At 37.6% G+C, this 14925-nt stretch overlaps 1 protein-coding gene across 3 annotated transcripts in view; it reads left to right on the plus strand.

Moving 5' to 3' along the window:
* The window catches only part of SIK3 (SIK family kinase 3), a 279460-nt gene that overhangs the window by 144532 nt on the left and 120003 nt on the right, over positions 1-14925 (plus strand). For all 3 annotated transcript variants that reach the window (XM_036744847.1, XM_036744846.1, XM_036744848.1), the window contains exons 2-3: positions 3620-3736; positions 12290-12353. In XM_036744847.1, the coding sequence (XP_036600742.1) occupies positions 3620-3736; positions 12290-12353 (181 nt within the window). The remainder of the gene's footprint in view (positions 1-3619; positions 3737-12289; positions 12354-14925) is intronic.

The raw sequence follows: 14925 nt of genomic DNA on the forward strand, positions 1-14925 counted from the left end.
AGATACTAAATGCTTTCCTATATTCTTTCCTATATTCTATAGGTGGGGAAAGAATCCAGGAAGGCAGGCCCTTTCTAGACTCATCTGGCATCAGGGAGGTGGAGGTCGCTGGGGTGGGGGGGTGGGGTGGGGTTAGGAGTTGTCCACATCCTGATTAGAAGTGCTGGTATCCAAGTGAAGGCCTTGATCAAAGTTTCTTTTCCTGCGAGTTAGTAGGTTAAGGTCCAGGAAAGACCAGCCTCTTGTTTACCTGGATTTCAGCAGTCACTCAGGTTCCCAGTGTTAAGGTAGGGTGAGATACAGTTGAATATTATGTACTTTGAAACAGATGTCCTGGGGATGGCAGTAGAGGGCTCAATGCCTAGTTAGGTAGCCACCATTGTCCTTTATGGGCATTTGCTACCTCCATCAATTCTGAGCTTTTGGTTGAGGAGATAACTTGGGCCTCTGGCTCAAGGGTTATGGCCTCTTTCCCTGGCCCTTCTACTGCTAGAGGTGAGGCCAATTCCACAAATGACACAGTGAACTGTTCCTAAAGGTCCAGCACCATGTCCTCTGTGTCCTCCAGGTTGAGTAGCTACTGCCCTGCCAACAGGTCCTTTTTGCTTTTAGGGTCTTCCCAAAGACACTAAATTTATGCTCATTGAGGGGCTAAAGAGGTGGCACCCAGTGAGCCCTCTCTCTCTCCCTGTGCCCGTCTTGTTGCCCTGGCATCCCACTTGCCTGCCTCATGGGATTATAGCAATGAGACTGTAGTACAATTACTCCTTTTTTTAATTTAAAAAAATTATTTTTAAGAATTAAAAAATGGATTTTGAACCCCAAATTCTCTCCCTCCCACCCACCGAGAAGGCAAGCAATTGGATAACCATTATACATGTAAAATCATGTGAAAAATCTGTCACAAATAAAAGCAAGAAAAATAAGGTGAGAAAATTATACTTCACTTTGCTCTCAGAGTTCATCAGTTCTCTCTTTTCTCTGGGGGTGCATAGCAGTTTTCATTATGAGTCCTCCCAAATTGTGTTAGATCATTGTTATTGGTCAGGGTAGCTAAGTCTTTCACATTGCTATTACTACGTACAGTGATTCTGCTTGCTTCATTTTGCATCAGCTCATATAGATCTTGCCAGGTTTTTCTGCACCCCCAACCTGCGTGCCCCCCCCCCCCCCCCCGTCCTTATTCACGGTAGTATTCTATCACAATCATATACTACAAGTTGTTCAGGCATTCCCTAATTGATGAACATCCCTTCAATTTCCAATATTTGCCACCACAAAAGGAGCTGCTATAAAATTTTTTTGTACGGATCCTTTTCCATTTTCTCTGATCTCTTTGGGTACAGACATAGTAGTAGTACTACTGGGTCAAAGGATATGCACAGTTTTATAGCCCTTTGGGCATAGTTCCAAATTGTTCTTCAGAATGGTTGGACCAGTTCACAACTCCTCCAACAGTTTATTAGTGTACCTAATTTCCCACATTCCCTCCATCCAGCAGTTGTCATTTCCCATAGGTGTGAAGTGGTATCCTAGAGTTGTTTAAATTTGAATGTCTCTTAATCCGTAGCGGTTTAGAGTGTTTTTAATCTGACTATAGATAGCTTTGACTTCTTTTGAATACTGCCTATTCATATTCCTTAACCATATATCAATTGGAGAATGGTTCTTATTATTAAATTTTAAATTTGACCTAGTTCCCTACATATTTGAGAAATGAAGCCTTTATCAGAGAAACTAGGTATAAAATTTTTTTTATATTAGTCCATTGTCTGTGATTCCTTTTAGCAAAATGTAGTTTCCCTGATTTTCTTTTTAAATTTGGTCCATTTTTGCTTTTGTTTTATGTGAGATCATCATGTTTGGCTGCCCTTGTCTTAGTCCAAATATTCTTAAAGTTTTTATCCCAATCTGTTTTTCAGCTCACTTGTTTTGGCTGTTTGACATTTTCTTCTATTTTGTAGTCTTTTGACTTGTTTTAATATTTCTTTTTGTCTTACGGAATGAAGAGCTTCTTGCTTCACATTTTCAGGGAGTTGGCTGCTTAAACCCGATTTTATACCTTTTGTGACAGGCTGTTATTTCCTTGCCAGTTCTTTCTTCCACAGCTCTCATTACTTTTCCAGTTTTTAATTCTACAGCATCCATATCATTTATTAATTTTTTTTTTTACAAAACTCTTCATCTCTGCCAGGAATTCTAGTTAAATTTGTGTTCAAGTTTTGTTTTCTTTGAGTCTTTGCTTGTAGATGTTTTATCTTCTAGTTTTGTGTCTTAAGTGTCCCTTTCACCACAATAGTTTTCTGTGGTGAGATTCTTTTTTTGTTTGCTCATTCTTTCATCCTACTTCCTGACTTAAGACCTACTGTTAGACCCTCTTTGCACTTTTGGAGGGAATGTCTGGATTTGTCCTTCTGCTTTCTTGGCAGCTCAGGTTCTGGATCTGCAAGCTTTCAGTATTTTCAAAGTGGTATGATCTGAGGCAAAGTCTGATCATTGCCACCCTGATCGGAGCTCTGCAAGTTCCTGAGCTGCATTTGTGTCTAAGCAATAATAAACTGCTGCTGGACTCAGCCCCTGTCAGCTAAGCCAGCTGGAAAGATCTGCTGATTCAGAGGGACAGAATTGTAGATTTCTCTTTAATCTGGGATTCCTGCCCTCTATATTTCTCTATGTGCTTCAGGCTGAGTTAGAAGCTGGAACTGATATCCCTACTCTGCTCCTGGAGTCAGATCCACACAGCTATTGCTTGCTTCTGAACATGCAGGGTAGAATTTGAGTCATCTTCTTATCTTATACAGCCACCTCAGGTTCCTTCCTCTCTTGATCTGTGACCTGAGAGTGACAGAGTTGTCATGTGTGCACCTGTTTCTGCCCCCTTCAAAGGTTAGGCCTTATTTGTGTTGAATCTAGGATCTCCTCTTGTCTGGGTACACAGCTTCTCCCTCCCACTGGACTCCATCCCACTGACCCTGCCAGGTCCAGGATTCTGACCGTATCCCATCACCAGTATGCATGTCCACAGACCTCTTTGGCTGTCTCCCTATGTTGACCTGGGCTGGAAAAATGACTCACTCTGATGTTTTAATGGATTTTCACATCAAGATTTGATCTTATGTGTTTCCTAGGTCTATTTGGAGCAGTGGAGGGTAGGGGAGTGGGAACTCACTGTATTTCTTGGGTTTTTTTTTTTTTGGGAGGGGGGAAGGCAGGGCAATTGGGGTTAAGTGACTTGCCCAAGGTCACACAGCTAGTATATGTCAGGTATCTGAGGCTGGATTTGAACTCAGGTCCTCCTGACTCCAGCGCCGGTGCTCTACTCACTGCGCCACCTAGCTGCCCCTCTCACTGTATTTCTTAATGCTACTACACCATTTTGGCTCTGCCACTAAATAAATTACTTTTTTTTTCTGAAGGGGGGAAGGCAGGGCAATTGGGGTTAAGTGACTTGCCCAAGGTCACTCAGCTAGTAAGTGTGTCAAGTGTCTGAGGCTAGATTTGAACTCAGGTCCTCCTGACTCCAGGGCCTGTGCTGCGCCACCTAGCTGCCCCATAAACTACTTTTAATAATACTTTATAGTAATTTTTTTTCCCTATGTGTATGTGTTTTTTTTTAAAGGTTGCTATAAAGATCATAGATAAGACCCAGCTGGATGAAGAAAATCTCAAGAAGATTTTCCGAGAAGTTCAGATTATGAAGATGCTCTGTCATCCGCATATCATCAGGCTATACCAGGTACAAGCAATTACAATTGAGCTCCAAGAAGTGCCACCTAGTAATACTGCTGTGACCTTTGAAGAAAAGAGGTGGTGATGGGGGAGGAATGACAGACAGCATAGACATTTTGGGCTGTTCATCCAGAATCGTTGTGAAGTACTTAACAAAGTCTGGCCCAGAACAGTCACTATGTGAATGCTGGCTGTCATTCTTCTTAGTACTGAACATTTGCTTCTTTTCGTTGTTGAGTTGTTTGTCATTCATGTCTGACTCTCCGTGACCCTGTTTGGGGTTGTCTGTGCAAAGGTACTGGAATGGTTTGCCATTTGCTTCTACTGAGCCTTAAAGATCAATGTGGGCATAGAACAGTCCTCTAACTGCACTCCACCCTCCCACCCCCTTAGCATCCTCCTCAGTAGCATACTTTGCTTGGTCTTTAGTCTGTCTGGGCCTTTCCTAATCTTTTTGTGTTTAAACTTGCATTTCATTCTGAATATGATTTTCCCCTCACAGCAAGAATTTTACAGCTCAGAATTTGATGAAAACTTAGACATCTTATTTTGGCCAAATAATGCCTTGAGATTCTGTAAAAAGTCAGAGATCTTGTGAATTCATCATTACATGTTGGTGATTGTTATGGATCAAGTTATTTTGTTACATAGCTCCCTGTATACCTCACCTTTGAATCTCAATGTTGAATTGGACCTCAGCTGTACCTGAGCAGGAATCTAATGATTCTTAGACATCAGTATTTGCAAGAAAATTTTCCGCCTCCCAGTGTAGACTATATCATTATTAACTCAAATAGTAAGGAAACTTTTATTTATATCATGACAAAATCTTAATTTTTGCAATTTTCATTTTTTTTGATCTCACTTCTACTCTGTGAGGCCAAGATTGGTCATTAAAACTAAGCAGTCATTGGTTACTTTTCAGTGTTACTTATCTTTATATTTGTGTCAGTATTATTCTGCATCATTTCTCATATATTGTCCTAGCAACTCCCATGGTTTTATTATTATCATTTTTTTTTACATCACCAGATTTTCTCCCAGTTTTGTTTCCTCTACTCCGCTCCAGCGAGCCATCCTATATAACAAATAATATTTTTTTAGAGAAAACAAAAAAAGGGAAGAAGAGACACCCCCCCCCCTCCAAAGAGCAAACACAACCAATGCATTGAAAGGGTCTGAAAATATATCTAGTATATGATGACTGTGGACCTTCTGCTTCTGCAAAAGAGTAGGGGGAGGTGTCTTTATTATTTTAATTTTTTCTGAGACTGGGTCTTTCTATCTGGCCTAGATGCAAAGAAACCATTCATGGACCTCTTCCCACTGAATGGTGTGGAATCTTTGACCTGTTTTGTTTCTGACCTAGGCTGGTTCACCAATCCTTAGCCGGGTTGGTGACACCTCCTTCCCAGAAGCTTACCATATTACAGACAGTGCAGACACTTAATCAGCTTTATCTCTACTGAAATCCTCGACTCCCAAGTTCAGGAACCTCCACCAGCCTTATCATCTCTAGTAGCAGAGATTACTGGTGTGTGCCATCACTCTTAATGTATGGACATTATAGTAACTTTATTTACATGATTCTAAATTGCTTGCTGAAGTAGTTCTATTGTCTCACAACTCCACCAGAAATGCACTAGTATGCCTCCGGGATTGACTATTTACACCTTTTGTCCACCTTTGCCTCTTTGCTGGGTATAAGGCAAAACCTTATAAAGCAATAATAGTAATTATCATAATAATAAAAATATCTAACACATGACACATCCTTTGGGCCAGGCACTGTAATAAGCAATTTACAAATATTATCTCATTTGATTCTCATGGCAACCCTCAGAGCTATTGTGTTCTCTCCCCCCGCCCCCCCCCCATTTTATACTTGAGGAACCTGAGGCATATGGAAGTTGAGTCATACAACTCTGTAACTCGCTGAGACTGTATTTGAATTAAGAACTTCCTGATTTCAGGTACGGTACTGTATCTGTGCATTATTAGTTGTTTGGGGCAGTTTTTCCAAATGGTTGTTAATAGTTTGCCATTTTGAGAACTGTTATATCCTTTGACTACTTCTCTGTTGTAGAATGGATTTTGGTTATTCTCCCCCCCCCCCCCCCCCCCAGCGTGTACATATGCACATATTTCTTTGTCTATATATCTTGGATACCTTGGATTATCTGAGAAATTTAATTAAAAAGTTTAATAAAATTTAGTAAATCAAATGAGAAAAAAATCCTTGTACCACATTTCTCAGATAAGGGTTGAGTATTCAAAATATATAGACAACAAACAGATATATACATACACACACACACACACACACACACACATATGCACAAAGCTATGTGTGCTTAATAAAAAATTCAATTAAAAAAGCTATGTTCAAATTTTGTGCAGAAACTTTTTGGTTTCATGTAATCAGTTATTATTTTATCTTTTGTAATCAACTCCCTTCTTTTGTTACTCATCCCCATAACTATGAAATTATAGAGAAAATCTTGTCATATGGACTGCAGCAGTTTATATAAGAAAAAGTTAAATCCCTGATCCAGTGATGGGGATGCTTCAACATTAGAAAAACAAACAATATAATTAATAGTATTAAAAACAAACATCCAAGATCACATGATTATTAAAAGCCTTTCACAAAATACAATTCTACTTTATGCCAAAAACCCTACAAAGTATATGCTTAGTGAGATTTAAAAAAACCATTAAAATATCTAAAATGAAAAGCAAGCATCATGTTCAATGGGGATAAATTAGAATTTCCCCCAATAAATAAGGAAGTAAAGCAGGCATATTAAAATAACTAAATTGCTTTAATTAGAAATTAATAGTTTAGAAAAGGAGATCATATACTTGTGTTGGAGGTGTATTTTTTTTTGTTTTTTTTTTTGCATACCCTTGCAATACTTTATTTCACCTAACATCCATAAATGTGTGGCTTGTGTTTTTGTTTGTCTCTCAGTGTGGAAACTACCTCTACTGAAATAAATTAGCACCCTATCTCTAACTTAGAGTCTTACAGAGTAGCACTGAGAGGTTAAATGACTTTGCCATGGCCAGAAATAGTATGTGACAGAAGTAGGACTACATAGTAGATATATTTTTAAAAACATTCTTTTCTTCTAAAATTTTGAGTTCTAAATTCTCTCTTTCCTTCCCACCCCTACCCCATTCACTGAGGAGGCAAGCAATATATCAATTATACATGTAAATTATGCAAAACATATTTCCATATTAGCCATACTCCCAAAAAAGCAAGAAAAATAAAGTGAGAAAATTATACTTCAATCTGCACTCAAGTTCATCAGTTCTCTCTGTGGAGGTGGATGGCGTTTTTATCATGGGTCTTTTGGAATTGTCTTGGATCGTTGTATTGATCAGAGTAGCTAAGCCTTTCCCAGTTGATCATCATTACAACATTGCTGTTACTGTGCACAATGATCTCCTGGTTCTTCTGACTTCACTTTGAATCAGTTCATATAAGTCTGGCCATATTTTACTGAAACTGCTCCCCTGGTCATTGCCCACAGCACAATAGTACTCCATCACAAATGTATGCCACAGCTTGTTGAGTCATTCCCAGTTGATGAGCATCCCCTTGATTTCCAACTGTTTGCCACCATGAAAAGAGCCTCTATGAATATTTTTGTACGTATAGATCCTTTTCCTTTTTCTTTGATCTCTTTGGGATAAAGACCTAGTAGTAGTATTGCTGGGCCAAAGGGTATGCACATTTTATAGTTCTGTGTTCTAGGAGGTATATTCTTAACCAAATGAGGAATAAAAGCAATTAGGAAAGATAAAATACGTAACATTGATTACATGAAAGTGAATAGCTTTTACACAAACCAAATTGGTGCATCTCTGTAAGAAATGAAGTGATTGAATGAGAAAAAGATCTTTGCATCACATTTCTCAGATAAGGGTTGAATATTCAAAATATACAGACAACAGACAGATATACATTTATAGGTATATCTATGCACACAGTTATGTGTGTTCGTGCAGAACAGTTTTTTCACAAAATTAAGGCACCTAGGATAAGTGAAGTGATCAAATGAGGAAAAAAAAACTTTGCATAAAATTTTTCAGATATCCAAGTATCCAGTAGCCAAGATAAATATAATATCTATCTATCTATCTATATATGTATGTGTATATATGTAACACATATATACACATACAGCTGGGTCTTAGTTGATGTTTCATCATGTATTTATTTTAAATATATACATATATAAATATAAGGATGCATACACACATATGCATGTATGTGTGCATATACATATACACACACATATATTATAAGCCTTCCTTATTCCCTAGTAGAAAACATGGTCAGGCAATATAAACAAATAATTCTCAAATGATTGATAACCTAAAAATGAAAGGGTACTTCAAGGCATTGATAAGAAGAGAAATGCAAAGAACCTCATACCCAGCACATTGACAAAGGTGACTAAAGATGGGAATAGTCAATGTTTGAGGTCTTGCATAAAGATAGTGCATTTTTGGTGTATCTGTGGATCAGTATTACCATTTTGGACAGCAATTTAGAATTATGGAAATAAAGTGACTAAATTCCCCATACCTTTTGATCTAGAAATTATACTACTAGGCCTGTGCCCCGAGGAGGTCATTGATAAGAAGAAAGTCCCCAAACACCAAAATATTTATAGCAGCATTTTTTTGTGGTAGCAAAGAAATGAATGGATATAAAGTTAGATGCCTATCAGTGGAGAATATCTAAATAAATGGTGGCACATGAACAGAATATTACTGTTCTTTAAAAAGTAAGAACCATGATGAATACAGAGATGCATGGTAAAATTTACGTGATCTAATGCAGAATCTTGTATCAAGGAAATAACATGTGCCCTGACTACAACATTGTAAATGGAAAGAACAACCACAAAACATTCCAAAGTTAATGCTGCAGAACTACAAAGAACAAGTACAGGCCCAAAGGAGAGAAATGAGAAGACAGCTTCTTCCTCCCGTTTGCAGATGTAGGATGTCCACAGTTCAGACACTTTTAATGTATTAATTGGGTTTGTGAATTGGTTTTTGCCTTCTTTTGTTTTCTTTAAAATAGATTATTTGTTATATAGGCTGACTTGCAGTATAATAGAAAGAACAAAACGAGAAATTTTGGTGATAGAAAAAACAAGATATCAGTTAAAAAATAATTAGAAAAGCATATCATCCACCTTTCACAGCTCTGGGTAGGAGATGTGATCCTGTGCTTTTCTTAATTCCTCATATTTTTCCTTTCTTACAGTGCAATAATGTTCCATTCCATTCATCTGTCATTCATATACTATTTATATTTTTTATTCAGCCATTTTTCTAATTGAAGGACACTCTCCTACTCCTGCTATTTTGCATACGCTCCAATTTTTTTTTTTTTTTTTTTTTTTTTGCAGTAGGGAGAATTTCATAGTGGTTTGCAAAGAGGATGTGTTGTTTGTCATTCTCAGACTCTTAAGCTGGGGTGTTCCTGATCAGTTCAGTTAGTCATTTTTCAGTTGTCTGACCTCATTTGGGGTTTTCTTGGCAAAGACGGAGCACTGGAGTGCTTTGCCATGTTCTTCTCCAGTTTAGTTTACAGATGAGGAAACTAAGGCAAACAGAGTTAAATGACTTTTTCAGGGCGACTGGGAGGGCTTCTTGGACGGTTGGGGCCTTTTGGAACCTCTCAAACTACCCTCCATACCAGTAATGTTAATATTTCCCATATTATAAGATTTTTCCCTTTACCTTGTCTTCTGGGTCACACCGCAAGTAGCAGAGCCAAAGTAAAATGCTGTCTTATCATTCCAAATCTAGTACTCTTTCCAGTACATTATATTGCCTCTCCTGAGTTCAAATCTTAGCTTTATTACTCACTAGACATGCCATCTTGGGAAATTCCTTAACCTCTCTAAAATTAATTTTCCTCATTTTAAAAATACAAAGGTTATGCTAGATAACCACTAAGGTTTCTTCCAGCTCTAAAATTCTATGATAATTTTCATTATCTTAATGACAAGCTGCATTATCAGCTTTGCTCCTCTAGATTTTTATTTTAATCCTTAACAGTGGTATTCTGGATATGATACTACCCTAACTCAATTTAGTAACTCTGATGTCAGGAATTTCAGACCAGGTTTAAGTGGAGGACAAAATGTGAACATTGGCTTGCAGAAAGCATTTTTGAAAACTCTGACCTTTCATTATATAGGCAAATGTATATTCTGTCTGAATAGAGAGCTTTTTGTTTTGTTTAGTTGTTTTTCAGTTGTGTCTGACTCTTAGTGACCCCATTTGGGATTTTCTTGGCAAAGATATTGGAGGGTTTGCCATGTCCTTCTCCAGCTCATTTTACAGATGAGGAAACTAAGGCAAAGAGTTAAATGACTTGCCCAGGGTCACACTGCTAGTAAGTGTCTGAGGCTGGATTTCAGTTTAGGAAGATGAATTTTCCTGACTCCAGGCCCAGCACTCTGTCCACTCTGCCCCCTAGCTGCCCCTCAGGAAAAGGGAGCAGCCATACTTAAAAGCCTGTATATATGTCAGAACAGCTCTTTCCTAGTAATGGATAGGACTCTCATCCTCCCCGCCCTACTCCCCTACTCCCCACACCCCCACTCTCAGTTAAAATGAGTAGCCTTGTCATTATTATCCTGTAATACTTGCTTGTTACTGGTCTAGGCATGTGGATGACTGAAGGAAATGTTTAAGACTTAAGCAAATTCAGGGCACAATGCTCAAACTTTAAAGAAAGGCCACATTTTAATAGTATGTGTTGTTAAAGCTTTAACATAGAAGGCTTCTCATGAGGATTAATCCCTACAAAGGGAAATGGATAATATTTGCAGGAATTGGCCTGTTGAAATTGGTCAGGTTAAATTATGCTTGTCTCCACCCATGCCTTGCCCTTGAAGTAAATCCCACTCTTGAGTTTTTGCTCATCTGCTACCTTCTGAAGAACTTTTTCTAAACTTCAGAGGACCCAATTTGTCTCTTCTTTAAAGACCATAGACACTTCTTGAATTTACCTTTTAAAAAAACAACTACTCTTTTGTCCTTAATATAGCCTCTTTTGATATTTCTCAAGAAATTGATTTAAGTAAGTCAGCCTTGTATCTGAATTGTAAAAACTTTCCATCTTGTCCACAATTTTACCAGCTCACCAAATTTTTAGACATATAACCATATTCCCAACTCTCACATGTAATATTAGTAACATTTTCACACCCCTCTTTTTCTTTTTTTTTGGGGGGGGGAGGCTTTCATTTTATCTCCTCTGGCAGCTGCCATTATATTGGCAAATTACTCAGCATTCAAAGAAAAATGGAACCATTGTGGCCACCAGTGCAAAGGACCTCACAATCAAAATATTCCAACTTGTACCTGAAAAAGGATGTACTCTCCAGCATACTTGAGAAGTGGTCTTACAACTTTTATGTGGAGACTTTGTATAGCTTTAATTATTAGCAAGTTTTTCATTACATCAGGCCTAAACTTGCCATTTTTGAATTCTGATTCTTTTAAAAAAATTTTTCTAGACTGTTATCTTCTAATTCTTGCTCCTTCTTTTGGGATCAGGCATGACACGTCTATTACTTCCTTCACATGGAAGCCCTTCAAATAGTTGAAGACCTATTATTATGTCCCTCCTAATATTTCTCCCAGTATTCCCAGTTCTTAGTGACATGAGAAACCAGAGACCCTTCACTATCCTGGTTGTGATTCTTCGGGGCCTCTTCCAGCTGTTTATATCTTTCTTAAAATGTGACACCTAGAACTGAATTCAGCCATGTGTGACCTGACCATGGCATGGTATAGATACATCAGAATTATTCAACTATCCATTGTTGGACATTGTCTCTCCTAAGGAGGCTTAACATCGCATTAAATTTCTTGGCTGCTGGATTCCCCTGTTGGTTTATATACCAGGCTGTACCAGGCCTCAACACTTGGCATTTAAGAAGACCAATGTGACAAGATAGATAGCTGAGGGAAAGACATTTCAAAAACAGAGACCACATCCAAATACAGATATCAGAGGCTGATCTTTAACTTGTACTGGGAGGTAAATTAATAGTTTGGAAGTAAATGGTCATTTCCACTTAGAAAAGGCACAAAATTATAGTTCCTGGGTTTTGTAAAGTGTTTTTTTTTTTCTCTTCCTTTCAGCATTTCTGAGATTTGAGTGATTAATGTTGGGTAGGAACCTTCAGCTTTGCTTCTTGGCAGCTTCTGTATTTCTCAATTCTCTGGCTTCTGAGAAGAAATAAAGACATTGGTGGGAACAAGGATGAGAGAGACTCTCTCTCAATTAATAAGTTTCCTACACTTAAGAACTTTGAGGAATGAAGCTCCACCCCCCACTCCACCCCCACCTCCTGTTTCTTACCAGTATATATATCTTTGGAAAAAAGACAAGTGTTTCAAATTTCTTGCAGGTAATAATGGGTGTCAGCTTTTCCTGTGGCTAAAGAGGAATCGTTAGTTTGTCTTCCTGTCATGTATATCATTGTCATTTTCTTACTTTTGTACCCAGGTTATGGAAACAGAGCGGATGATTTATTTGGTGACAGAATATGCTAGTGGAGGAGAAATATTTGGTAAGTATCTTGATTATGTTCTTTGATCAAAAGTTGTGTTAAGTAAACTTGATACTCTGTGCCTTTGTTCCTTTAGTGCAGGTGTCACTTGACACTGGTCCCTTCAGTGTTGTCAGTTTCTGTAGAGTTAAGTATGTTTGATTCATCCTGAAAAATCACTTTGTCAGCCTCATGATGTCTCCCTGAGAATGGAGTTTAGGTCTTTCAGTCAGTTTTTGGCAATCTGGGTTAAAGACATCCAAAATCAAACGCACATTCCAACAGGCTGCTTAGAGCCCTTCCTACTGATGTGTGCGCATGTGCATGTGAGTGCATGCCCAGATGGGGTGAAGGAGACAGGGATAGGAGATGGAGAAGAGGCTGAGGGAGAGAATATATGAATGAGAATGAGAAACTGGAAGCAGTCAATCTCAGAAACATTTAGCTATGTTATATTTAAACAGAAAGCCATATTCTGTACCATGTGTTCACAGTTTTCCTTGACTCTTGCTAATTTTCAAGATTTCTTTCCCCTTAGCAACTGTTTTCCTTCCTCACAATGAGGCTTTCCCCAGCTATTTCAGTGACACTGTCACAAAGGGATGTTGTGCACTACTAGCTCAGAAATAAACAGGAGACTGTGATAGTTACAGGAAAGTCTGGGTTTTTTTTTTTGTTTTTGTTTTTGTTTTTGTTTTTTTTGGAGAGAAAGCTGTGACTAAACAAATATTTTTAACACCAGTAATAAGGAGTAAAGGTGAAATAAGCAAAGCTAGTTTGGTATAGATTTCTTTTTAGTACATTCTTGGAAAAAAATCTTTTTTATATATATTAGACTTTAAAATTTTATTTTAGAGAGCGTTTGTTTTTGGTTGAATATATTTCCATTAATTTATAGATCTAGGTAGCATACCAGTTTAAACTATTTTAAGTGGTATGAATTTGAAAGGGTTTTTTTTTATTGATAGGTGATCATTTGTGGCTATGTGGACTATTAATTGTTTGCATTTCTCCCTAAGTTCTTATGGAGGAAGCTTTTATCTCTGAACTTCTTCATCTTTACCCTTTAGAGAAAGTAGCATTCTTTTGGCCTGATTTTAACTGTCTCATTATACCACTCTGCTGTATCACAATGAGAAGAGAGTTTAATACTGCAACGTGGCCAGATAGGAGCAGTGGCCACATGTTTGCTCTTCTAACTTTTGTGGTGGCTAGGAAAAGCCATTTTTAAAAATCTTATCCTTGTGCATAGACTTTGGATTAATGCCCCTGAATCTATTATCTCTTTGTCCGGAGGTGGATGATGTATTTCATCATCAGTTCTCTGAAATTGTGGTTGGTCGTTTTGTTGCTTGGAGTTCTTAAATCTTTCAGAGTTGTTTGTCTTTACAATGCTGTCGTTATCGTTCTATATGAATTGTTCACCTGGTTTTGCTCACTTCACTATTATTTCATACAAGTTTTCTTTTTCTCATATCTTTCATTATTTCTTATGGTACAATAGTTTCTAGCTTTTGTCTCCACAAAAGAACTGCTATAGATATTTTTGGCATATATGTGTTCTTTTCTTTTTCCTTTGATTTCTTTGGGGTATAAGACTAATGGTGGTATAGCTGTGTCAAAGGGTATTCACAGTTTGGTAACTTGTTGGACAAAGTTTCAAGTTGCTTTCTAGAATGGCTAGACCAATTCACAGTTCCACTGAAAGTCCATTAATATTCCTGTCTGCCTACAGCCCCTCCAACATTTGTCTTTTTTCTTTTTTGTCAACTTTGCCAATCTGATGGCTGCAGTGGGGAACCTCATTTGCTTTAATTTGCATTTCTCTAGCAATTTGGAACATTTTTTCATATCTGTTGATAGTTCGAATTTCTTGCTTAGTAAACCAGTTGTTCTCATGTTTGACCATTTATCAGTTTGGGAGTGTCAGAGCATTTGTTACCATTTCCAAAATAAAGCAAAATACATTTTAACAATCTTTTAATAAAAGATGAACTCTATATGTTCATTAGATTTATGTGGCAGCTTTGTTTTATAGTTTGGATTAAAAGAAGTTTTCATCTATTATGAAATTCTTCTAGTTAAACATAATGATTGCCAGTGTCATGGAATTAATTTGATTCATCATTTGTTTATCAATTAATTATATATTATTTGAATTCTTTAATTTTGAGAGCCGACTAAATACTTAACAGTAATCTATGGAAATATTTTCAAATCATCAATCTTTGATTCAGTAGTGTAGAAGCCAAGTTTAACATTCTATTAGGAGACCGTCATTATTAAGACTTTCATTTATTCTACTCTAGTCCTCCTTTGTTGCTCCATTATGGCATGGGTTCTTGAAGGTTGTGTTGATATTGAGCAATCTCTAGTAGATCCTATCAGGCTACAAATAGAAGAGTGAGGACAATATCTGCTCTCAAGGAGCTCACATTCTAAGTAGAGGAAGAAAACACATTGAGTAGGGTTAACCTCTAAGGTAGATGTAAAAGCCAGGTGATAGGACCCAACAGGTAAAACATTGTAGGACTGATAGCAAAGCGCCATGGATCTTGGTGAACAATGGCAGGGAAGATAGTCCCAGAACATT

This window comes from Trichosurus vulpecula, chromosome 2 (genome assembly GCF_011100635.1).
Source record: "Trichosurus vulpecula isolate mTriVul1 chromosome 2, mTriVul1.pri, whole genome shotgun sequence".
Taxonomy (NCBI): domain Eukaryota; kingdom Metazoa; phylum Chordata; class Mammalia; order Diprotodontia; family Phalangeridae; genus Trichosurus; species Trichosurus vulpecula.